We start from the raw sequence: 25829 nt of genomic DNA, 5'->3' as shown, positions 1-25829 counted from the left end.
ATTTCCCTGGGTCTCTTTGCATGTCTGCTGCTGCATTTATGCACGTGAGCATGTGTGCAAATGTGCACCTTGCAGAGTAAGGGTTCAGATGGGGGAGCTGGGCTCTGAGCCTGCACCTCCTGTAGCAGTGATTTAGCAGTTGCTGTCATTTGCGGTTGTCTCTGGTTAAATTAGGATGCGTGGGAGGCTTCCCACTATAGCTGTGATAGCTACGATTCCCCTCACCCCCCAACCCAGCCCGCCAGCTCCTTGTGGAAATGCACACACAGTCCCCAGCACAAGTCACCAGGATGAGCCCTGTGGGAAAGAGCCCTGTCACTTACCACAGTCACATTGAAGGCATAAAGGAGATCAAAGGGCAAGGCAGCGATGAGGTCCACGAAGAACCACGTGGCCACATAGTGGATGCAGATGGAGCGGGTGTCATATACCACCTGCCCCGACTGGCTCACATAGGTGGTGCGGAAGTTCAGGATGATGTCTGCCGAGAGGAGCAATGACCCTGTCACAGCCCCACCCCAGAAGCAGCCTGACATTACCAGGCCTTGGATCCAGCTAGACTCCAGGCAGTGCCATTTATGCTGCTGGGACTTGCTCCCCAAGTCAGCCTGGAAACTTGAGGCTCAGACCCAGTGCAGAGCAGGTGTTGAGGGGGGCAGAGGAGACACTGGCATGCTCATTGCAGCTACCTGCAATCCAAGGGAAGGTTGGCTTTACCCATATGTGCTTGTCTTTGGCACAAAGCCAGGACCAAGGCCTTAACATCACCTCAACACTTGGCCTGAGGGAGAAAACTGGCCTTCTCTCCCTTCCACCCCTTCCAGCCACAAAGACTTCTGGCCATATTCCCTGCTCCAGTGCCAAACCCAGGGACCTACCCAGGATGAAGAGCATCTCCACTGCGATGTCGCTGACAATAGTGCTGCGGGCAGCTGACAGACTGTCCTCGGTGCTGGTGAAGCAGACATTGTAAGGGACAGTGACAGCCACATAGAAGGTGGCCAATAGGATGAGCCAATCCCACAGGGCCTTGAAGATGCTGTAGTGCAGCAGGATGAAGCGGGACTTCTGCACCGAGGCCACTTTGTACTCGGGGATGGACAGCTTGTTCTCCAAGACGTTCTGCAGGAAGTAGGGAGGCACCAGCTCATAGACTGTCACCATCCAGGGACAATGGGGGACCCCTCAACACACCCTTCCTGGGGGCAAGGTCCACCCATCTGAGGTCACAGGGACTTAATAGGAGGTGGGAGACCCCCACCCTGCTATAACCTGCAATGGAGATTCCTAATGGGGCACCATAAACTTGACCAGCTCCTGCTCCATGGAGCTTAAAAACCATGCAGAACAACAGAGAGAAACCTTGACACCTACCACCTCCTCTGCCATCTTGCCTCAATGCCAACACCCCCTCCTCATGCATACCCCTGGCACCTTCTGTCCAGAAGCCAGCCTAGAGTTCCCTGCTAGTTACATGCAGCTCAGCCAGCCCCTCTCTGAGCTGTGATCCTCTATGGGGCAGACTGTTGCATTCTCCACATCCATAGTTAAGGTGGTGGTGGTGGGAAATGGGGCAAACAAGCATAGGGAACCCAAACCTCCCCCCGAGCAGCCTGAAATCACACACCCAGGAGCCACCTAGCACTAGCCTGGAGCAGACCCACAGTGACGCTCACATGCAGATTCAACCCTTCCAGTGCCACCCTGCCATGTCAAGCCACCAGGGGCACTGCTGCAGAAGAAGCCCCATCCAAGAGCAGGCTCCAGCCAAGGCTGAGTCCCAAGAAGGATGAACTGCTGACCCCGACTCATATGTCACAGGGCAGAGTGCATTCCCACCCATGCCTCCCACATCTGTGGCTCACGAAACCCAGCAGACAGGCTGGTCCAAGGTGACCCCTACAGAAGTCACATCTGGCATGCAGAGTCCATGATAACTCCCTCCAAGTACATGCCTAATGCTATTATGAGTAATCCACCAGTGCTGCCTGCTGCTGCCCAAAGGACTTAAAAGATACACATTTGGGCAGCCCATGTAGATTCAGCACCGCTGTATGCTTGCATGAAACCCAGCTGATGGGACCATGATGGAACTGCTACTCTGAGTGGGTGAAGGGCAGGTCCCTGCTTCTTCCCCACTGTTTCCACCCCTGAGAACACCCCGAGACATTGGATTGAAACACAAGAAGGTCCCAGGTATGTGTGGGTTTGGACGCTGTAGGCTGTCACTAGGGGTATCTGAGTGCCTCCCCTCCCATGGGCTGGCACACAGGATAGAGTCATGCTGGACAATACCCATGTCATGCCCAAAGCTGTGGCAGCACCTTTCAGCCAGAAGACTGTATGGACTATATTCATAGAACTCCCTCCTGTGAAGGGCAGCTGTGACCAGGGCTGATGCTAACCAGGGTGGGGAAGTGGGGCGGGGATTCCAGCCATGGACACTGAAGGGAACTCTCATCCTTCCAAGGACCCCCACAAGAAGCATATAACACAGCCCTTTTGTTGACTTTGCAGCCCCCCATTCTAGCCCTCTGGCTCACCCATGCCAAAGAGTTTCATAGCCTACGATCCCCACATCAGATTCCTGCATAAGCACTGACAGAAAGCAAAGCTTTCAGGAGCAGCATTATGACAGGACTGTTCTGCCATGTTCCTCATGGTTATGGCCCCTGGCAGCAAAAGCCAAGATCAGTCCCTGGTATCTAGTTTGGGTTTGTCTCACTCCAGTTCCCAGCCACTAGGTCTTATCCTGCCTTCCTTTGCTCTGCTGAGAGCTGCCAAGTACCTGCAATCTCCTCCACTGCAGATGCTTATAGACCATGATCCAGCCACCTCCTAACCCTTCGCTTGGGTGAGCTGAGCTGAGTGGCTGTCTTGGGTTCTATCCCCCAGGCAGGTTTTCCAGAGAAGGAAACATCCCTGGAGCTGTTCTCTGAATCCTGTGCATCCTTTCTGCAGCATGGACACCAGACCTGGGCCTGGGGTCCAGCCATGTCTCCACAGTGCTGTGCACAAAGAGAACCCCTTCTCCACTCCTGCTTGATTCTCCATAGCTTGCACATCCTGGCATGCTGAAGTCTTCTTACTGGGCTCCACCAGAGCAGGCTCATCTGTGTTTGATACAAAGCAGCTGGGTTTTCTCAACAGCAAAAGGGTGATAGGAGAAGCTGGCATCTCTCTACAGGGAACTCCAAGCACACATTCCAGGGACCCTCATATGCGCTTCTGTCCCTGGTGCCGTGAAGGAATTCAGGTCACACCAAAGACAAAGGCACGTGGCAGGAGCTGAATTACCTGCGCTCCCAAGCAATTCTGCATTTCTAGGAAACTGAGGGGAGGCCCACAAGGAGAACCTGCCTCATCACAGCCACCGCCTGGGCTGTCACACAGCATACACAGCACAGGGCTAGAGACCCTGCCCAGGGGTCCTGCACTGAGTGAAGGCAGTTTGCTCAGAGATAGCCAGTTACATTTATGTAACATCAACTGCTGAGGATGAGGCCCAGCCCCAGGTCAATCAGTTTATTTCCCTCCCTGTTAAACATTCAGGTCTCATTTCTCCCCAGATTTATTTTATCAGCTTCTGTGCAGCCAATTCCCTCTGGTCCCAGGTCCAGCAGAGCTGTGCACAGGGAAATTTTTAGCTGGGTTCTAACATATGACAAGTGATCTAAGTGTGGAGCCCAGCAGAGACACCAGGCATTTGTTCCTGGTTGCACTGAACTCTAACCACTACTGGCAACAAACCCCTGCATTTAATCAGGACTCAACAGTGGTGACTGTTCCCACTGCAAACCCAGAGGAGGCTGAGGGCGGGTCAGATCTCACAGATGAGCTGTGGATTGGGCAACTGGAGAGTTTGTCTCCATGTCTTTTTAATTCTAATTTTATATTCCCAATGTCCAAATCCAATAACTATGTCTATAAACACCCACAGGCCATACAACTTTAACTGGGCCACCATCCTACCTTCCAGACCCATAGGCCAGGGAGTTCAGATACTCCCCATATACAGATGGGCATCCTATGTACAAATCCCAGGCCCAGAGACCTGGGAGTTTGGATGCCCCCAGTGAGATGTGATCTTAGCCAAAAGACTAAGAAGTGATCAGGGAATCCACACAGCTAGACCCCTCCGCTGACCCACAGAGAAGTGCTATGAAGCACGAAGGAAAAGTGTCATGTTGCCCAAGGAATAGTGAAGTTTGTGGCAGCAGGAGAAGCCACAGATCTGCCCATGGGTGTCATGCTGGAGGGAGAATGAAAGGCAGGAGAGAAACACCTCCTGAGAGAGCAGGCAGTAGGAGAGAGTCACAGCAGAAGGGTGCCTGGAAATTCCCAAGGATGAGCAGGCATGGCTAAAAGAGGGGGCAAGGAAAAGTGGAGAAGCCACGTGGCTTGTATGGCAGTGGCTGCAGCTCTGAATGACAGAGGAACTAAATAATATATTGCAAAAGCAAACTGCTGGCTCCCTCTCCATTTAAAGTACAAGCCTCCAACTCCTTGGGAGGGCTGCCCCACACCACAGCTCCTGAGGGGCCCCTGCACATTTCCTCCACCTAGAAGGACTCTGCCAGGGTAATGGGAACAGGATCTGGCTCACTGCATTCAGCCTGGGCCATTGGAGAGACCTCAGAGCCATGGGGGCTAGAAAGCATCAAGCAAGCAAAGAGGTCTTTCAGAGTCCTGAGCTGGGTGTGGGTACTTACACTGCTGATCTTCATCTCTCCCCGGTCCTTCCGGGAGAACTGGCTGGTGAGTTGGTGCAGCACTGTCCGACCCTGCCTCTGTGCTGCACGCAGGTGCAAGCTTCCTGCCTTCTTGCTCCTGTGCTTTTCTGAGACAGAGGAGGAAGAGTTCAGACTCCCAGCCCCAGGGCAGCTGCTCCCATGCCCATTCCACAGCTAGTCAGCACTGGTGCAGCTCAACCTGTGCTCAAGGAGGTGTGCTTTCACATGAGGGCTGTGCAGAGATGAATGCAGAGCACAGGATGCGCACCATTCAGCTACCTTGCCCCAACTCCACTAGGGAAAAAACTGTTCCCAGCCATTCCCAGTTGGTACCCCCAAGCACAAGGGGGGAAGGCACCAGCTGTGTCAGGAGGATCCACCCTTGCTCTAAAGCAGTGGTGCTCAATCTTTTTGGCCCTGAAGGCCAGATGAGTAATGTAGTGCCTGTCTGCAGGCCAGATAGGACCCTGGGGCCCAGCACTGCCCCCTCCCTGCCCCATGTACCAGGATTGGCCCTGGAGTTCCAGCACTGCCCCCTCCTACACCCTGCCTGCCATGATTAGGTTCTGGGGAGCCAGCACTCCCCCTCAGACCCTTCTCACACCACCCCTGCCTGGCCCTGCATGGTGGGATCAGGCACCAATCCAACACACAGAGCTTCCCAGGGGTCCACATTCTGGGCAGCAATGCTCCTCTACCACCAAACTTCTGAACCTGTGGCGAGCCCCTCAGGCTGGATGACACGGTGCTACAGGCTGGATCTGGCTCATGGGCCAGAGATAGAGCACTCCCACTCTTTAACCTTGTCCCTATTCCATTTCTATATCACCTTATCGTACATTGCCCCCACCTCCTCTCCCCGCTGCATCCTGCTCTCATCCCCTCTGCCTGCTTTCTAGGTCAAGTCCTTTCTACCAGCCAAGGCTCACCATCCTTCCGGTCACTCTGGTAGTTCTTGCCCCTGCTCTCAGTGATGTCTTTGAAGGAGAAGAGGAAGAGGACAACTTCACCCTTTTCATTCTTGATGGGCAAAATGTCCAGCAGGCACCAGAAGGCTGTTCCTGCAGGGAAACGGATAGAATTGAGATAAGAGACACTTTCCCCTCACCAGCCCCACCAGAAGGGGCTGGCGATGCCGGCACTGCAGGAAGCAAGGAGGGAGCCAAGTGGAGGATCCAGCTCAGAACTTTAGGGAGAGCCTTTCATCTAGGGCATGTTTTGAAGTACTATCCAAGACTCTTCCCTTTTCCTATAATGCTTTCTTATGGGCAACATCCATCCCTACAAATGGTGAACTCCAGACTGCAGCACTAAAAGTATGGACTGTGATCGATTGCTTGAGCTATGGCAATAGCTCCATGAGACAGCAGCAGCAGTGGGCTAGTATTCCCCTGATGGCCAGGGGCATGTACTGAGCCTTCAAGTTGTTTATAAAGCCTGGCAGATCAGTTCTGGTGCTAATGGAGCTTGGAAAGCAGCAGGAGGGTAAGTACAAAGGACAGGCTTCTGGGGCAGTCCTTTCTCCTCCCTGCTTGGTGTCCCAGTGGCTGGGCAGCCCATGTGGTCCTGTAGCCTTAACCCCCATCCCCATGCAGGGGGCCCTCTGGAGTCCTGGTTCACAGCTCTTCCTGCTCTACCCCACCAAACCCTGCTCTTCCAGATCCAGGAATGGAACCCAGGAGTTCTGACTCTCAGACTCTCTGGGCTGAAGTGGGACATATGGTGCACAGGCTTCAGACTGCCTCCCCACCCAAGCAACTGCATAGGCCTCAGAAGCTGCTGCTGCAACCCAATGCCTGCTACTGTGCAGTGAGTCAGGTACCCACTGCCCTGCCTGCCACTCACCACCCTTCTTGTAGAAGCAGACCTCGGTCTGATACTCCTGCTTGCCATCCAGCACCTTCTCAATGCGCTGCAGGACAGGCTCGCTGGTCTCAGGCCCGTACAGGAAGCGGCAGCTGCAGTTCTTCTGCATGACTTCAGTGCGGGCAAAGCCAGTGAGGTCACAGAAGCCATCAGAGCAGTAGACAATGGGGAAGCCACGGTGAACCTGAGCATTGGCCAGGATGAAATTGCTGTCTGGAAAGAACAGATAGGCAGACCCATAAAGGGCCATGTTTGTACCCTGAAGCAGCCAGGAGAGAACCCAGAGTCATGGAAAGGATGCAGGGGTGTTGGTTCCCGCCCCTTCCTACTCTAACCCACCAAACCCTACCCCACTTCCAGAGCTACGACAGGAACCAAGGAGCTCTGCCTCTCAGCCAGTGTTTCAACCTACTGGGCCCCAGTCCCTGTCCAGAGCCAGGAAGAGAGCCCAAGACTTCTAACTCCCAATTTCCTCTGCTCTAGACACCACTCTCCTAGAGCTGAGAGCAGAAAAAGTCCTTACACCCACTCCCCTCTGCTTTAAACATTAGATCCCACTCCCTGAGCTAGAAACAGAACCTAAGCATCCTGGCTTCCAGTGCTGCTCTACTTGCTCTAACTGTGGGACACACACATACGCAGGCTCTCTCAGTAGCTTCCAAATTTAGGACAAAATAAATCAATCAGTGAGATGCACCTTCCTCCTGTCACTTCCTCAGAGTTGTTAACTGAACAGTGAGTCTAGCCATGTGCTACTCCACTCTTCTAGCAACCTCCAGGCCTTTTCTGTACTGTTCAATGACTCAACCTTCCCCCTGCTCTGTTCATATGCTTGCACCACACCCACCATGGAGTCATCTGCTCTGTGGGCCCCGAGATATTACAGACCACCAAGAATTAAAACACAGGGATGCTTGTGTGACTGATGGCATTTGACCTACTGGGGCTCCTACCACAAGTGTCACAGCCCACAACACAGTCAGAGACTCCCAGAACGACCCCTTCCCTGCCTCCACTGCTCACCCTCACCACCACAGACTGAAAGGGGTCCCCAGGCAGAGCACTGCAGGCTGACTGCAGCTTGCCAGTGTTCATGGCTACCAGCATCTCAGCAAGAGGAACGTGCCATTTGCAGCAACTTCACTTCCTGAGGGAGGGAGCAACCCCTGAGTGGAGAGAGTGACAGGAAAGCTGGCTGCAGGATTAGCCGGGATGGGGGAGTCTCCTCAGCCAGGTGGTGGCAGGATCTCCTCATCCAAATAAGTGTCCAGAGATGAAGGCAGGTGGAGGGGATGAAGAGGGGAATGCCCCACAGGTGGGGGGAAGGAGGGAAGTCAGGTACAAGTCTAGTGAAGTTAGCCAGCATGTGTGACCCATAGGAAATGGGTTATGTGCCTAAGGGACAGTTTCACCCACCCACACTCCACTTCCCATGCATCAGCCATGCAGTCTCATTACCACCAGTGCTAGGGCTGAGTAGGAACCATTCCCCACTGCACAGCTGGGACACTGAGGTCTGGGCAGCCTCAGGGATTGCCCCAGGGCAGAGGGGTAGCTGTGGGATGGCTGGGAGTCAGACCCAGGCTTCCCGAAGTCTCAGGGGAGCACCAACCACCATCCACACAGCAGCAACTTCAGGAGTGTAAAGTTCACTGGGGGAGATGGACCGGGGCTAGAGATGAGGTGGGGCCAGAGATGAGGTGAGGCCAGACCAGGCCCCCACTCCCTACCTTCCTAACCTCCCACTTCAAATCTGACCCTGTTACTGACTCTGAGCCACATCTTCTTCCCACCCTGCTCCAGCTGCATGCATCTCACATGCACAGGCGTGGGCACTAAGCATTATCCCTGCTAGGATTCTGGTAGCCAAAGGGAGAGAAATCAGGCACCCAGGAAGGCACAGGTTCTGCCCCAAGAGAGACTGACTGACTGCTGTGAGGGGCCTGAAGCCTGCCTGCCAATTTTCTCCCAAGTTACCACACATCAGCCTGTCACAGGGCAGATACAGAGCACTCTGCGGTACTATGGGACAGGGATACAGGATTCTGGCCACGCCGAAGGAACAGCTAGGTAGTTAGGACTGCCCGCTTACTACCCCCCACCAGCAGCACGGGATGTTAAGGGTCCTCTGTGGTATCAGAAGCCCTCATGGCAACTGAGCTCTGTCATGAGCCCCAGGTCTGAGAAACCCAAGGAAAGGCTCCAGAAGTCACCATATACAGTTTGTTCCTGCTGCCACTCCTATGGGCCTCTCCCTGCGCTGTAGCTGCCCTGTGCTGTGGCCCCTGCCCCTGCAAGGCAAGCCAGCCATGCCCTGCCCTGGTGCTGCAAGGAAGAGCAAGTCCAGGAGCCCAGATATAGCTCCGGCCTCTGTCTTCATGGGAGACATGATGCCAAGCAATTCACGCCTCCCACTTGAAATCTGCTGCTTCCACCTCCCTGCCAGGGTGAAGGCAGCTGAACAGCAACAGCAACAAACCCAGCCAGGAGAAGCAGCCAGTCTCCACTGAGGCTACGGTCCCATGACCCCTACCTCCCAGGGGCACAGCACCTGCTGTGCCCAGGGCACACAAACATCCTCCTGCTCTGAGCGATGGGAATAAGCTATGCCTGTCACCGCCATGCCTGGTATCTGCCCACAGCAGGGTGAAAAGGGCATGTGAGAAGGCAGCATCCTGCTCATACACAGGATGCAGGGAGGGTGCTGAGGAAATATAACAACCTTCCAGTGCTACAGAGTGATAGACTCTAAAGTCTCTCCACGGAACATGCCAGCTACTGCCACAATGAAGCCCCCTCAGGGTACAGTAAGAAGCCAGCACCATCAAACAAACATGTGGCTCACAGATAACACTCCAAGGGCTGTGGGAGGCAAAAGACAGCAAGCTTCACCTCAGTCACAGCCTCCTCCCCACAAGGCATAGGACCCTACAGCAGCATAGTGCTACCCCTCTAGACACAGTTCCCGCTTCAAACCTTGCAGACCTCAGTGAGCAGTAAAAACCCTTGCCACTAGCACTGTGCTCACCCTCAGAGGGACAAACATCTCCTGCTGGGGCTGATGCCTGTGTCATAGTCATAGAGACATCAGGCCAGAAAGAGGTTACATCTACTCTAGGCCCCTGCTCAGGACAGGCTCATCGCTGTCTAAAGCAACCCACCAAGTGCTAGCCAAACCTGCACGGCCCTACTGGTTAGCTCCATCTATGATGGGGGAGCTACGTCAGGTCTATACTATTGTAGCACTGGGTAGTTAATCTGGTGCTACCAGTCCTTAGGACTGGGGGGACATGGGTCTGGAGGAGAAATGGGAATCATGAGAGCAGATGCTGCGCCTTTTTGGGCTCTGGGCCCTGTCATCTGCTCAGGCTCCAAAGTCTTCTGCAAAGCCAAGGTCCAGAGGCTGCTTGGAAGTTGTGTGGGCTAAGATAGCAGTTGGTCTACTCTGCCATCACTGAACACAAGCTTTTCTGGTCTTACATGCTGCTGCCATGCTAAAGACCTACCATAATCCATCCCAAAAGCGGCTGCGTTTCAGCCACTGCATCTAGAAGTGTCTAGATCCCAAGGGATGTTACAGAATGGCAAGGCCTGGACATCTGAGTTTAGTCACCTCCAGTACAGCTTCTAATTGTTCCTGGATTAACCCTAAGCAGGCAGAGACACAGGCGGCACAAACCAGCATTGCTTGGTTCCCTGTCCAACTACCCAGCTTCTTGTCAGAGGCTTCCCCACTGTGGGAGGAAGCTGTGCCCCACAGGGCTGGAGTGGCACCTTGCTGGCGGGCATCAAGCCAGAACAGACAGATGGTCTGGAGCACAAGGGATGCCAAGGAACCAGACTGCTCAGCCAGCTGAGCCAGCAGAGCCTGGATTTCCTTCTAGCAAGGGCAGAGCATCAGCTAGGGCAGACCCAGGGTGTCTGCCCACTCACGTTGCCTGGACACAAGACCCCAACCTAGTGACCTCTGCCGAATTGTTTCGCACCTTGCTGGATCATCCCCCAGACATGCGCCCCCCAAGCCCAGCTTCTTCCCTGGGCCCTGCCTGCCTATGATGTCACAGTAGCAAACTACTTGACACCACCTACACCCTTCCGACCCTAGAAACTACGAAACCTGTTTCCAGCGCAAAGAATGACATGCTATCGCATGATCACAGTGCCCCTGTGGAAGCAGGGACAGAGGCCCAGAGAGCCAGGTTGAGAGACGGGTGTGAGCAAGGGCAGTAGAGGGCATGGAAACACATGCCATCTAGGCATGATCCCAGTGTGGCAGCCCCCTCCAGCCACAGGGGATGCACCCAGGCTGCTGCTGCTGCAGCTAAGCATGGGATTAACTTGGGGAATCAAAAAATAGCTCATGGCTGCAGCTGAAGTGTGATTTTGGCTCCTAGGAGCCAGGTTTATGAGCTCACTGAGGGTGCCATGTTAAAAAATAAAAAGGCTCCACTTGCGAGAAGCTGCTCCCAGGAAACAGCTGGAGCTCAGACTATGGGAATCTCCTCTTGGCACAGCTGGGATGTCAGACCCTTGTGCAGCTACCCCGAGACACACACAGCCAAGGGGGCACAGTTCCAATGGGGCAGCACCACATACCCTGCCAAAGGCTGCAGCTTGGGCACAGTGGGGTTCACTAGCACTGAACTGCACTGGCTGCAGCCCCCTCTTCATGGCCAAGGAAGCAATAAAGGACACAGGAAGGCTGTACAGCCAAGAGCTGTTCTCCTTGTCCTTACTCCAGCACCCCCTCAGCAAGAGAGCGACTGCAGGAGTGTTCGTGGCTGTGCGCCTGACCGAGGCTGCTGCAGAGGTAACCAAGGGCGACCCAGCTGCATCCTCCGCTAAAGCTGCAGCACCTCCAGGGCCCAGGCTCAACCATTTGCTAAGATCCAAGCCCCTCCTGAGATCTCCCAGTCCCTCCCCACCTCCCATGTCACTCCTACCTCTGGGGTGGTAAATAATCTCCAGCCCCCAACCCCTCTCTGTGGCCTCTCCACCAAGGACCTCCAAGCCCTGCGTACACATCCAGCAAACCTCTCCTAGTCCACCAAGGTCCAGTCCTGTCACCCCTCTAGGCAGAGGGAAGGAGGGCCTAGAAGGGAAGGAGGCTCAAGTTTTTCCAGGTGGTAATTCATTGTGGGTGCCCAGATCAAGCCTCCTGGAACCCAAGAGATGGGTACCCATAGCTCTGATGGATCGCCACCAGAAAAGGGTGTCACTAAATGGCAGGTGCCCCCTAAAATGCCTATAGGGGACAGGGACAGTGGTGTGACATGCCAGCCTGGGCACTTCTGCCCTCTGTACAGCAGATAAGCATGTGGTGATTCTGGAACGGGGCCCCCAAGCTAAAGGCCCAGGCCAGCTTTGTGGCTGCCTTTGTCCTGGCAGCTCCCCTCCCCTCCCCCCCGGACCACTGCCTTAAGTCCTCCTTCATTGCCCTGGCAGTTCTCACATGGTTTTGGCCCGAGTGCCCCTCTTCCAGGCTGCTGTATGGCTGGGTGCCATAAGGAATCCACACCATGGAGGAGAGGAGAGGAACATTTCCTGCCACTGCTCTCCTACCCATGAATGACAGGTGCCTCCCGCAACTGGGGGTGCAGCATGGCGGCAAGCCGGGACCATCCGCAGGTGCTGGCAGCAGTGTCAGTGATGAGGGCAAGTGGGGACCACCCACAGCCACGTCAGCAGCAAGGGGGTGGGGGTGCAGGCAGCGACCATCTGCAGACGCCAGTGGCAGCTTCAGAGATGGCCAATCTCAGGGGGAGCACGTGCTCCCCCCCTACGCGTTGCCTATACTCCTACCCACTCACAGCCCAGGACTCTTCATTCCCTCTGCCTTTTCCTTCATTTTTATTCCCCACTTCTCTTCTTCCCCCTCACCCCCATCCTCTCCAGACACTCATCACTTGTCCCCAGGGTTCCCTTACCCCATTTAAGCAACGCTGCTCTTAATGAAGGTGGAGAGCGCCAGCACTACACTACACTACACTACACTACTGCACAGCACTACAGTTAACTGCTGAGCTAGACACCATCTCTACCATCCATGCCTTTCTGTCCCACTGGCAATGGCTCAGGGAGAGGCAGGCTGGGTGCCTGTGAGCAGGACTGTCCTGTAGCTGGTGTAACACCCGCTCTCTCAGTCTCTCTCATCAGCACCCATTACTGGGGTATCTCAGCCCCTTCCTACACGATAGATTGCTCCCATGGATAATGCCATTCTCACTGAATGAGTTTGGGGAGGACACTCCAATTTATAGCAGAAAGGGCAGGGCCAAGCCCATTCCATTCACCTGGGTGGTATAAACGGGGGATGTTGCTCCACTGACATCAGCATACTTGGACAAGTTATACTAGGGATGGGCTCGGGTGGTTGTGCCTGGTGCTTGGGTCATGGTCCTTCCTTCACTCTGGAGGCAGCTTCAGCATCCAGAACTGTGGGCACCAAGGTCTGACTCCATCCTAGCTTCTTGCAGTAACACAGGGGAAGTCCTATCTCCTCCTATATGTGCCCAAGTCTGGTGTTGGAATGTAGCTGGCCAAGGAAGTCATTGGTGTCCATGCAGGCTTGCACTAGTACTAGTACTAGTTGCCTTTGAGGGGCAGAGCTCTGGGCATGGCCGAACACAGGGTGGGTAGATGGCACCTGCTACAGAAAGAGTCAGCCAGGACATCGTACCTAGGTAATCCCTCACTCCAGCATGCTGGGACTCAATCCCCATCCTGCCACAGCACAGAGCCAAGTACTATCAGTAGTGACTAGTTGGCTCCTAGCCAGAGAGAGCAGCCCTTTCTGGAGGGAGAAAGCCCTGATTCCCAGTGGTACCTTGGCAACATGAAAGGACTTGAAAATGAGTGGGGACAACCCTGAGAATCAGCTTTCTGGCTTCAGAGCTCAGCACCAGCCTCACCCCCTGCCCTGAAACATGGGGAAACCATGAACTATGAGCAATCTCCTGGGGCCCAGGGCAGAGCACAACACAAATCAGAGCAGCCTTCAAGCTGCTCTAAATCAGTGTTTCTCAGCTGATGGGTTGCAAGAAGATATGAAAAGGGAGTGAACAAGCTTCAAAAGTGGATCAACAAACTTTTAAAAATTGATTCTCATTTAAAAGGAGAAAAACAAGGGAAACCATGGCTTTTGCAGACAGAGTTCCAGCCTGCAAGGAGCTGCTTGGAGCCACCCATGCCCCCACCCCCCCACACACTGGGGGGGCTGGGGCCTGGGGGCAGGTGGCAGTAGGTCAGGAGTGAGGGGCACTGGGTCAGGACTGGCCATTGATATTTACAGATGCGTCCTGGTACAAAAAAGTTTGAGAACCACTGCTCTAAATTATACCTTGGGTGGCCCAGGCCCTGCATAGCCCCTGAATTCAGGGAACATAAAGCCCTACCTCCTTCCCACAGACCCTGCCCCAACCAAGAGTTACAGGGCCAGTATTCCCATAGCACTCTCTCTGGTGGGATCAGGCACTAACAGCAGCTGTGACCAGGAATGGGCTGGAGCCTCCCAAACTCTTACTGGAGATACTGCTGCCCAGTAAAAGAATGGGGTGAGGAAAGTCCCACTGTGTCCTTGCAGGGGCTGCTCCTGAGGAGGCAAAGTAGGAGTTCTCAGGCCATCAGGTGGATGCCCCATGAAGTAGCTGCCATGAAGAAACCAGGGAATAGGTAAAGGACCTCCTCTCCCAACGCCCTGACCTGACTGAGGGACTCACCAGGGGTCCCTCAGTTACTAGGAGTAAGACCATCAGGTACCTGGAGCATCTTGGCCACTACCTTGTCCAACAGAACAAATGCAAGCAGAGAGGCCGGTGCCAGCAGCCCAAGAGCCTATCTCCACACAGTCTTTTCAGTCTGGTGGGAGGTTTTCCCCATGATGCAGGCTGTACTGCTAAACTGGACAGCCTCTGCTCTCGAGGCAGACACCTGTGGCCACAAGCAACTACCAGCATTTTCAGCCCTGTGCCAAGTAAGCCTTCTTTCAGAGCAGGGGGGACTTGGGTCTTCAAGCACGGGTTGTCAGGAAGAGCTCTGGCTGGAAGAATGCCTCTACTCTTGATGCCATTGAGGAAGCTGAGTAATGGGGGAAGAGCAGGGTATAATCATGGCGCTTGGGGTAGAGAAGCTGGGTGGACAGCCAGCTTGTACATGCAGCTGCCTCTGGCTCTCACACATGAAGTGTCTGCTCCTAGGTACAGATCCTTCTCATTCAACCCCAGGTCTGAAAGCCCTGAGGAATCCATCCCCATAGGCTTCTTGGGACTGGCTCTGTTAAAGTGGTCATGAATAATGGAGTGCTGGACCGATGACATCACAGTTGTTCCTATGACAGCACATCAGATCCAAGGGTGGACTCAAACTCAGCTCTCAGCAATGACAGGCAGTGGGGATGGTGTGGGGGCCATACGTGCTTCCGACCAACATTCCCCGCCCTGGGCTTCACATCTGCCTGGCAGCCCCACATGAACCAAGTCACTCCTACAGCTGAGGGGGGCTATCCTGCTTCTTCACAAGCTTTGTCTGCAAACAGTCCCTGGATGCATCCCATAGCAAGCAGCAGCTTTGGCATTGTAAAGCATCTCCTGATGCTTCATCATCTGTGTTAGCTCCCTCAGAGACTTTCTTCTGGAACCTGCTCCGGGATCCAGGGAAAATTGCCAGACCCCGCTGCTTGAAGGTTATCTTGGATGCTTTGACTGGACTTACTATGAAATCTATGAAATATGAAATCTATGAAATCACCCTGTTCCAGCATGCACTGTTCTTGGCATACACAGTGAGAGCACTGAGGCCAAACCCCAGGTTACTGGGCACAGCACGGGGCCAGAGGATGCCTCCCCACCTATATTTGCAAAAGGCCCCTGAAGAAACAAATGCCAATGCCCCAGGCCCTTGCCCTGTTGGAAGAACACTGCATCCTGTGTAACAAATCAAACCTCCCTTCTAACTAGTACCATGCAGCTCTTTGATGCTGGGGACATAGGTGCAGTATCTGTTACCTAAGCATCTGTATTTGTACAGACATGTTGCATTGCTTACCAGCATGTCTACAGTGAGGGGCTGCACATGGCTGGTCCTGTCTGTCCTCCTAAGAGCCTTCAGTGCAAAGAGCAGGCATCCAGGGGAGCTGTAGTTCTATACACAGGGACATGTGGCCCTGGGCTGGGAGCAGGGAGCCATTGTCTGATATATCACCAAGTCACATTTGCTACCAGCACTCCTCAGATTATAAGCAAATCTCCAGAACAACATTCCTGGAGGTTCAATCACTATTCAGCCTGAGCACATCCATTTGTTTCAATCACATCCCAAAGAAACAGAAGCAATTGATGTCCTGTGCTGGACCATCTCAGTTGCCCTCTGCCCCTGCCCAGAGTCAGCACTCTGTGCTGAAATGCCAAAGGTATGCAGACACAAAGAGGTAGATATGCACCAGAAGGAAAACACTTATGCAGCATAGCCAGCAGGTGAAACTGTTGATACTGTGAGCCCCACCACATTGACCTGCTGCTGCTATCTGGCCTGTAAGGCAAAACCTTCAACCAGGAAAACATGGGTTTTGGAGTGCCCCAGAATTCAGTCCCTGTCCACACCACTGCGCAAGTGAACATTCAGGTTGGAGAGTAGGAAGAACTTTCTCACTGTGGAGGTGGTTTGGCATTGGAACAGGCTCCTCAGAAAAGTGACAGAATCTCCACCCTGCAAAATTGTTTAAGAGCAGGTTTGACAGACACTTGGCTGGGATGGTTTAATCAGGGATGATTCTGCTGAGCTAAATGACCTTGTGAGGTCCCTTCCAACCCTGCTGTTCTACGATTCTAAACTCTGTGCCCCTGCCCAGCTGGGCCAGCCCTCCTCAGCCCACAGGTGATAGCACAGACCCAGTGTGTGCTTGGGCTGCCTACTCCACGCCACATCCAGGATACAGCAGTTCCCAAAGCATTAAAGGATTCCGCTCAAGCTGAGGCTGAAGCGAGGCTGGGAAGTACAGCATCCTTCTCCTTTCAGGGTGGAAAGGAAGTGATAGCATCATCTGCCTGTCCCAACATTATGCAACAAATCAGGGAAGAGAACCCAGGAGTCCTGGCCCTCAGCCCCCTGGTTCAATCACAGTTTCATAGTTGGTAGGGTTGGAAGGGACCTAAGCAGATCATCTGACCCCCTGCCATGGGCAGGAAAGGATGCTGGGGTCAAATGACCCCAGCTACATGGCTGTCTAGCCTCCTTTTGAAGACCCCAGGGTAGGGAACCACTTCTCTTGGAAGCTGGTTCCAGCCCCTAGCCGCCCTGACAGTAAAGTAGTGCCTTCCGACATCTAGCTTGAAACTACTCTCCATCAACTTATGGCTGTTGTTCCTTGTTACCCCCAGTAGTGCTGGGGGGAACAGGGACTCTCCCATCCCAGGAGGTTGGATGGGCATCTGGCTGGGGTCATCTGGAAGGAGTTCCCCAGCCTGTAGGTGCGCTGCTGGTTCTTCCTCCCCAGGTGCAGCACCTTATACACTTGTCCATATTTCATAGATTTCATAGACATCAGGGCTGGAAGGGACCTCGGGATATCATCGAGTCCAGCCCCCTGCCCAAAGGGCAGGAAGTCAGCTGGGGTCATAGGATCCCAGCAAGATAAGCATCCAATTTGCTCTTGAAGGTGTTCAATGTAGGTGCTTGAACCACCTCCGCTGGCAGACTGTTCCAGAACTTGGGGGCTCGGACAGTGAAGAAATTCTTCCTTATGTCCAGCCTGAAACGGTCTTGCAGGAGTTTGTGACCGTTCGACCTAGTCATCCCTTGGGGCGCTCTGGTGAACAAACGTTCCCCCAGATCCTGGTGGTCACCCTGATAAACTTATAGGTGGCCATCAGATCATCCATCCTATTCTTATCTGCCCACCCCTATAACCTGTCAAGATCTAGTTGTAGCCTGTCCCTCTCTTCTAACATGCTCACTTCTCCCCACATCTTAGTGTCATCTGCGAACTGGAATAAGGTGCTTTTCACCCCTTCATCCAAATCACCAATGAAGATATTGAACAGTGTGGGCCCGAGGACCGAGCCCTGGGGAATCCCACTGCCCACATCCCTCCAGGTTGAAAAAGACCTGTCTGCCACCACTCTCTGGGTGTGGCCCTCCAGCCAATTTGCGACCCATCTGACTGCGTAGGCATCGACACTACAGTCGCCTAATGTTTTAATGAGGATGGGGTGAAAGACAGTGTCAAAGGCCTTCCTAAAGTCCAGGAAGACTATGTCCACCACAACACCTGCGTCCAATGCTTTTGTGACCTGGTCATAGAAGGCCACCAGGTTGATCTGACAGGACCTGCCTTGAATGAACCCGTGTTGATTGCCCCTAAGCATAAACTCTCCTGCTGCTCCCTTGCAGATGTGCACCTGCATAATTTTCTGAAAGAGCTTCCCCAGGACCAAGGTAAGATTAATGGACCTATAGTTTCCTGGGTCCTCTTTTCTCTCTTTTTTGAAAATGGGAACCACATTGGCCCTTTTCCAGTCGTCAGGCACCTCGCCAGAGCACCATGAGTGCTCATAAAGCTGTGCCAGGGGTCCTGCAATGACCTCTGCCAGTTCTCTCAGCACTCTGGGGTGGAGATCATCAGGACCTGCTGATTTGAACATGTCTAGTCTCTCCAGAAGTTCCCAGTTTCATCTCTGCCTTAGCCTTCCTAACAGCCCCCCTACAATCTCGAGCCAAGGAGATATAATCCTCCTTGGTGATGGCCCCTCCTTTCCATTAGGTGTACACCTCCTTTTTGGCTTTGAGGCATTCGTGGATGCTTTTGGTGAGCCATGGGGGCTTTTGAGCACTCTTGCCCCCTTTGATCTGCATGAGGATTGTCATGCTTTGGGCTTGAAGGATCATCTCCTTCAGGAATGACCACTCTTCTTGGACTCCCAACTCCCGTCCCCTCCGGGACCTCCATGCCTCCCCAACCAGTCCCTTTACCTCATTGAAATCCTCCCTCCTGAAGTCAAGGGCTGCTGCCTTGCTGTAGGCCTTTGACACCCTGCGCTTCATGACACTCCTCCATTCCTAGGAAGGAGACCTGAAGGCCTGATCCTGCAGCATAGACCTGGAGTAATGGTACCAAACTAACAGGACTGATAGGGTGAGACCAGGACCCAGCCAGCAAGCCATGGGTCATTCATCCTCAGACACAGTGGTGATGCATAGGGAGTGCAAGCGCACCCCCCCCCAAGTGCTGGTGCACCACATCACAGTAGCATTCTCTGCTTAGGCAGCAGGCGGGAGTGCTGAGGGCCCCCTGAGAGAGCCAGCTAGGGAGTGGGGGTGCCAGGAGAAGTGCCTTCGCCACTTCTGGGAGTGTCCCTGGCCTTTCGGGTGCATTGCAGGCACTTCTGGTCAGCTTAGAGGGAATGCTGCTTCTGGGTTTGTGACAGCTGAAAAGTATGCCTGTGTGATAAAAGTGCTTGCTGAAGGCTCTGTGAAGACTAGATTGTGTTTTTCTGTGTTTATTTAGATATTAAGCTATTTGTTTTGCTAAGAGCCTAATTAAAGTTTAAGATGTAGTAAGGCCTTGTATAAAGTAAGACCTAGTGAATTTAGCAAAGCCTTGAAGTAGTAAGGCCCTGTGGCGTAGTTAAAATGACCTTATCAAAGGAATACAAGGCTTGTACTGCTACTGGTCAGTCTAAGGACAGTTGAAGTAAAAAAAATCTGAGTGGCTGTACGTTATCAGAACCGTTCAGAAGCTCTAAATTGGCTGGAATATCTGGAAATCATTCTGAAGGAAGATACAGCTCTATGAAAAGGATTAGTTAGCTGTTGGCCTGGATCAGTGAGCCCATGGACTTCAAGGAGGCCAAGGACAGAATACCAGGGTCCTTCCTGGTACCTCTCGGACCGCTCTGATCGAGGACACCCAACTTCACTGAAATATGTGGAAAAAGAAATTTGTTGTACATCAGGCATCAGAGGGGAATGCCAACAAGTTGCTGACGCAAATTGTTCTGGTCTGTCATTGTTTGTCTTGTTACTACATGTAGTTGTATTTTTGTTAAGTCAATAAACCTTTCTACCCCCAACCACACTATCAATCCCAAATGCACCACAGGCACCTGGGACAGGGTTGGCGTATGCAACTAGCTGCAGGAGGACCCCTCCATCACCCCCCACATCTGTACAATCAGCCACAAGGGGACTACCCCCTTCCCCCAGTCACTGACTGGCTGCTGGGGGGACAAGTGCTAATGTTTCTCTGTCCCAACCAGCAGCCCCCTCCTATCCCAGTGCTAGGAGGATTAAGGGCTCTGCTGACACCCTTTAATTCTGACCTGCAATCCTCTCCTATCATAACATCTCCCCCACCTAAACCAGATCTGCTGATGCCTCTCAGTACCTACCCAGGATCCTTCCCCCCCATGCCTTCCTGCATCTCTCGGAACTGCTTATGAAGAGGCAGCCACCTCCTTTCTTGGCCAGTCCAACACCTGTAGAGGTGTTCATTCTCTCTCTCTCAGGCCATTTCCCTTGACAATAGCCACCCTATGGCTCCCCAACTCCCACCCAATTTCCTCCTTTCTCATCTGCTTACAGCCTGTCCTCCTGGCCCAAGCCAAGCCACTAGTTGTTACAGTTCAGTTCTTTGCACCACTCAACCTTTCTGCACCAAGCTGAATGCACCTGGCTTTGAGAGTCTCCCCTGTCCCTAGTCCCTGCAAGAGGTCAAGATCTATATGGACCAATGTGTGGGTGCTCACTGGAACAGAACCCTGAGTCAAGGGAATCAGGAGCAGAAAGCAGAGATCCAGAGCAGTCACTGGCCAGGGGGTCTGGGGCAGGCAGCTATAGCTGTAAGGGACCAGGATATGGGCAATCACCAAACTAAAGCCACAACCTAGGAGCCAGCCATCTGAAGACTGTAGTCTGGAATAAGAGGGCCAGAGACTGGCAAGGCAGTCTGGAAGCAAAGGGGTCCAGAACAAGACGCCAGTAGGCACTAACAAGGTTGAAGCCAGGGAGACAACAAACAGGACTCCAGGAACAAGAAACTAGGAACAAACAGGTAGGACTCAAAAAACTAGGAACAGAGTCAGATGCCCAAGGCTAGACAGAGGTGCATCTTTCCTGTTAAGTAGCCTCTTGGGCACACCAAGAGCTGCTACTTACAAGGAGGCACCCATGTCCATGCAGGCAACTGGGGCCGGCTGGGGGTAGGCCCACCCAGGTAGGCCCACCCAGGTAACCAGGACCAGCCAGGGGCAATTTAGTCTGCCTGCAGGGGCAATTTAGTCTGCCTGCTTCCCTCTCTTTTGATACCTGCCCTGGGACCTGGAGCTCATGCTGCTTCTGAGGAGTTCTGCTCAACAAAGAGAAACACTTCAGTCTTTGTACAACTTCTAACACTGACATGTCAAGCAGAAGCCACCAAACATGACTGAATGAGGAGTGACTAGGAGTCGAGAACTCTTGGGTCCCTCTCCTGCCTCTGGGAAGTGAATTGGGCTGAGCTATTCTAGGACTCCCCCAAGTCAGAGGGACCTGGGAGAGCCCTGCTGGGCCCCTGCCTCTGCTTCATGGCCCATTCCCTCCTACTGCTCCCAAAAGTGGCATCCAGTGGCATCCAGCTGGCTCTTCCTAGCAGCCCTGGATACCCTGAAAAGCAAAATTTGTTGCCTGCCCAGAGAAGGTATTTGCCCATTTCTAGATCCTGCAGGCCACATAATTCCAACCTGCTGCTAGAGAAACTGAGGCGCAGACTGGGGAAGGGACTGGCTCACGGCCATTCAGTGACAGTACTGTTCTGGAGTCTTCACTGGTCAGCTACTATCCCAACCCCTTCACCACTGCTTCACTCCCACAGGAAGAAACTGAACCCAAGAGTCCTGACACCCCTTCCTCACTCTCTTTCAAGAGCCAGGAGTCCTGGTTCTTCCTTCTTTGCATTAATCACAGTTTCACCCTCCCCCCTTGCATTCATGTGTGGTCATTTTCCTCAAAGGTGTGGAGAGAATAAGGCGTGTGTGCCTGTACTGGGGGAAATCAAGCCCTTTGCCGCAGGCTACAGCGTGCTGGGAACTGAGTGGGGGCTGGGATTCAAAAATATAATTAACCGGGGGGTGGGCGGGCGCTGTGGTATTGTCTGGAACATCTGGGCTGGCTGGGAGCTGAGGCTGCACTGGGGCTGAGAGACCAGCGCAGCAGAGAATGCCTGCACCTTTGTCTGCCTTGTTTGCGCACAGTGGGCCCCACTACAATGGTCTCACCTTCTGTCTCCCTACACCCCATCATCAGTCTCATTGCACAAAACCTGCCCCTAGCCAGGTCCCCCACCTAACCCCTCTAGGACCCAGGCCCTGCCCTATCAACAGCCCATTCCCATAGGTTAGGGAGTGGTTAGGAGGCATGGGAAACTGGGGGCAGTGACAGCAGCAGTAGAGGGTTGGAGGTGGCATGGGGCTTGGTGATCTCTGCCTCCAAAGGAGTCACAGGAATTAGGCCTCAGGTTCCATCACCACCAACCCCAACTCCAGGCAGGGCCATTCCCCACTACCAGCCTCAAGGTACCTGCCCATCTCTAACACACCTGTCTGCAGGCTAGGGCACCCACCTGCCCCTTCTGAGTGCCCAAAGAGGAAGCAATGAGTGTGGTATGGCCCATACTGATGACTGGAGGGGTGTTGAGCAGAGGAACCCATGTCCCCCAGAAAACAGGACTGGTGGGTGGGAGCTGCTCTCGGGGTGCCCAAGGCCTGATTTTCAGACACCCCCACCTCCCTGAAGTGTACATTTGGCCCCAGCCTCCCTCCCCCTTCAAAGGGGGTTGGTTCTCCTCTGCCTGGGAGCATCTCACATCATTTGCCACTGCCTGGTTCCTCCTGGCAACAGCACCAGCCCAAACACACTGGCTTTCCCTACCCGGGCAGTGAGTTCCCTGAGCCCAGGCTGGGTTGGATGACATGAAGCTGGCCTCACGAGGTGGCACCAGCACCATAGCACCAAGGGACAAAACAATTTGCTTCCCCATGCTGGCTTGTAGAGCCAGTTCAAGAAACCCACTCCAGCCTGCTGCTCAACGGGAAGTGGACCCATGACATACCAGAAGGATTCCACAAAAACTAATTTTCACTTCCATCAAAAAAAGTGGGGGGTTTTCCCCTCTCCAAAAATGAAAACCTGAAGGAGGAAAAGCTCCCCAAATTCAGCAAAGGAAAAAATTCCACGTTTTGAGGTTCTTTTTTAAATAAATAAATGAATGAATAAAATCAGCTAAAAGCAACAACAAAATTGTTTTCATCAGATATTTTCTCTGTGGAAAACACAAGGATTTCTAAATAGCTTCAGCCCATAAGCTCCAGGGCTAGCAGCTGCTGTCTTCCCACTGTAATCAGTGGAGACCCTGGAATCCAGCTGGCCAGGAGGGGCTCCCACCACCCAGCTTCCCCTAGCAGAAGATTTCCATGGGGTGTCCTCTTCCCACCTTGCTGATCCCTTGTCTATCCAACAACTCTACACTAACACAGGAGAGTCTAGAGCTAAAGCAAACTTTTGTGCAACCCAGACCAGCTGCCCTGACCACCCCAGCCACCAGGCCAGACCAGGATGAGACACCACCCCTGAATATGGTGGGCACCGTGCCCCCAGAGTTCTCAGGTGTAGAGCATCCAGAACATCTGCAGGGGGAGGCAGCTGGGTGGGAAAAGGACACCGAGCTCCCAGAGCCAACAATTGACTTCCTCGCTCCTGAGAAACAGCATCTGACAAAGTGTGCTTCAGCCCATGAAAGCCTGTGCTATATATTGACCTACTTTGCTTATTCTATATGGTGCCAATCTACTCTGCCTTCTACTTGACTTCAGACTAACACAGCGAACTACATCTCTCCTCCCTCCTGAAGTCAGAGGCACCCCAGGAGCAGGAGGCAGCATTTGAAATCAAGGACTATTCTTAGGGTTTCCTACCCACTGTCACTTGAGCCCTGAGCTGCGCAGCATCTAGGCAGCCCCTCACTCACTCCTCAGCCCTGGCTGCTCCCTGGGTCTCTAGCACAGGCATGGAGTTAGCCACAGTAATCCTGGTGGACAAGCAGCCAGGGCAGCCCAGACCAGCGCAAGCACTTGTGCTGGGATTGGCTCCACTCCAGCCAGATTCTTTCCTGGGATTCTCCCTCTGCCACACACTGTGGGAAGCCCGGTCAGTGCTGCAGAGCTGGCAGCTGGGGACGAGACGGCACTGTCCCTGGTACTGAGCAGGAACCTGCCAGCTGTGTGTACTCGCGGCACCAAGTGCCCCCTTGGCAACAGAGGAGATGGAAAACAGCAGATCAAGGCAAAACATTCATTGTAATGCAATATATCCCAGCTGCAAGCCTTAGATGCAGCCACAGTGCTGGTCCCTGGCCTTAGACACATAATATTGAGTTTAATCCATACTTATATAATTCTCGGCACAGCTAATGATCCAGCGTGGGGGGCTGGCACGGGGGGAGCCTCAGTGCTTTATACTGCCTTTGTTTCTTCCTCACTGGCTTGGCTTCCCCATGGCCTAGCATGGTGGGGAAGGAAAGGGCGCTGATCTGGGGAACAGCAGCTCACTGCCTGGAGATAAAGGGTTAGGGGGTAGTCTCCTTATGAAAGGCTTTCCAGGAGTCCCAGGAAAGACTAAATTAGTTTTCATTGATCTTTCTGGAAGCTTTTAAATTGCAGTCTACTTGGGCAGGCGTGGGGCGAGGAGGTGGGAATCCTCTCACCTACAATGTGGCATTTTATTTACCAAAAAAACATGCTAACTGTACCTTCCCTGGGGGCAGCGTTTCGCAACCCAGGCAGCCTCCTGGGTGGTATGGAAATTCAAGCAAGGAGGGGGCCAGAGGCTGTGAGGGGGGTTGGGGGGGAAGCATCTGAGAGCTGGCAATGGATTTTTTTCTTGACACTTTCCACCAAGTGACAAGCAAATGGGGAAAGCTTGGAGATGGCATTCTCCTCACCAAGCCCAGGGCTCCTTGCAGGTCTGGTACCTAGATAACAACCTGGGCTGTGGAGGAGGGGGGCAGGGGGAAGCCTGATAGTGCAGAACAAGCCCGCACAAGAAGGCAGTGATGCCAAGAAAGGCACCCAGTACCTACGAAGTGTTTCCTACTTGCGCAGCAAGTTTCCCACCCTGTCCCAGATCTGCTAGGCAGAAGCCTCTGCTGCCTGGGAGATGCCACACTGCACCACAGAAAGCTAGCGGCCTCCACCAAGCCCAGCCATGCTTTTCCTAGGGGCATGCAGCCCCCGGCCACAGCAAAGCGGCACCGTTAAGGGCATCCCATCCTTCACCCTTCTGTGCTGCGGCTTCGCAGCCCAGCTGCTGGGGAAAGAGGCGCATGACGTGGGGGGCCCTGCAGGGTGGCAGCAGTGGTCCACTTGGTGGGGGGAAGAAGCCCTCAGGACTTTTGGGAGGCACAAAGGGGGGACCATCCCCTGCCACCCCTGCTCCTGGAGGTCTCCTGGGGCGGGCGATGCTGAGCCCAGCAGTGTGGGGCAGCCAGGAAGGGGACTGCAAGGGGGTACCCCACAGCTGTGCCCACACGCAGCCAGCGGGGGAGCCCAACTGCCCCCTACCAGAGCCCCCCCAAAGCGCCCTGGGAGCGAGGGCCCGGCTGCACTTACGTGTCCCATCGAACCTGTTGGCGATGGTGTCCAGGAAGGTGTTCTGCGGGGCCAGCAAGCCCTTCATCACCGGCATCCTGCCCCTCACTGGCCCCGCCGGCCCCGGCCGGGGGCTGCCGCGGCTCGGCTCCGCCGCCCGAGCGCCGGCCCCCTCCGCAGGTGCATGGCGCCGCCCCGCGGGAGGGCCCTAGCGCCGCGGGGCAGCAAGGGACCGCGCCGGGGCAGCCCGCCCGGCCCGGCCCGGCCCCGCGCCAACGTCCCCGCCGGGGCTTAACGGTCAGCCTGTGCCAGCGCTTTCCTGCCCGCCTCCTCAGCGAGGTTTCCCCCTTCGCCAGCTAACCTCAGCCTCCCCTGCTGCAACTTGAGACCATTGCTCCAATTCTGTCATTCCTCGGGGCTGACAAGGCTCGCTCCAGCCTCTCGGGAACCGCCCTTCAGGTCGCTGGGCCCGGCTGCCATGCCGTCGCCTCTCAGGCTCCTCTTCGGCAGGCTGCACGAGTCCAGGTCCCTCAGGAGCCATGCCCCCCGCCCCTAACCCCGCTCCTTCGTCCGCCCCGTGGGGCCAGCCACGGCCTGCCCCTTGCACCAGCTCCCCGGA

At 54.2% G+C, this 25829-nt stretch overlaps 1 protein-coding gene across 1 annotated transcript in view; it reads right to left on the bottom strand.

Moving 5' to 3' along the window:
- KCNH4 (potassium voltage-gated channel subfamily H member 4) overlaps positions 1-25459 on the bottom strand; it is a 48210-nt gene extending 22751 nt beyond the window's left edge. Inside the window, exons 1-6 of the mRNA XM_090044374.1 lie at positions 25232-25459; positions 6579-6812; positions 5663-5794; positions 4713-4840; positions 879-1122; positions 324-481 (exon numbers count right to left, since the gene is read on the bottom strand). Coding sequence (XP_089900500.1) covers positions 324-481; positions 879-1122; positions 4713-4840; positions 5663-5794; positions 6579-6812; positions 25232-25307 — 972 coding nt within the window. The 5' untranslated portion in view covers positions 25308-25459. The remainder of the gene's footprint in view (positions 1-323; positions 482-878; positions 1123-4712; positions 4841-5662; positions 5795-6578; positions 6813-25231) is intronic.
- Between the last annotated feature and the right edge of the window lie 370 nt (positions 25460-25829).

This window comes from Crocodylus siamensis, chromosome 4 (genome assembly GCF_052110815.1).
Source record: "Crocodylus siamensis isolate JL-2025a chromosome 4, ASM5211081v1, whole genome shotgun sequence".
Lineage (NCBI taxonomy): Eukaryota > Metazoa > Chordata > Crocodylia > Crocodylidae > Crocodylus > Crocodylus siamensis.
Note: the sequence above shows the minus strand (reverse complement) of the source record. Positions and strands in the feature narration are given on the sequence as shown.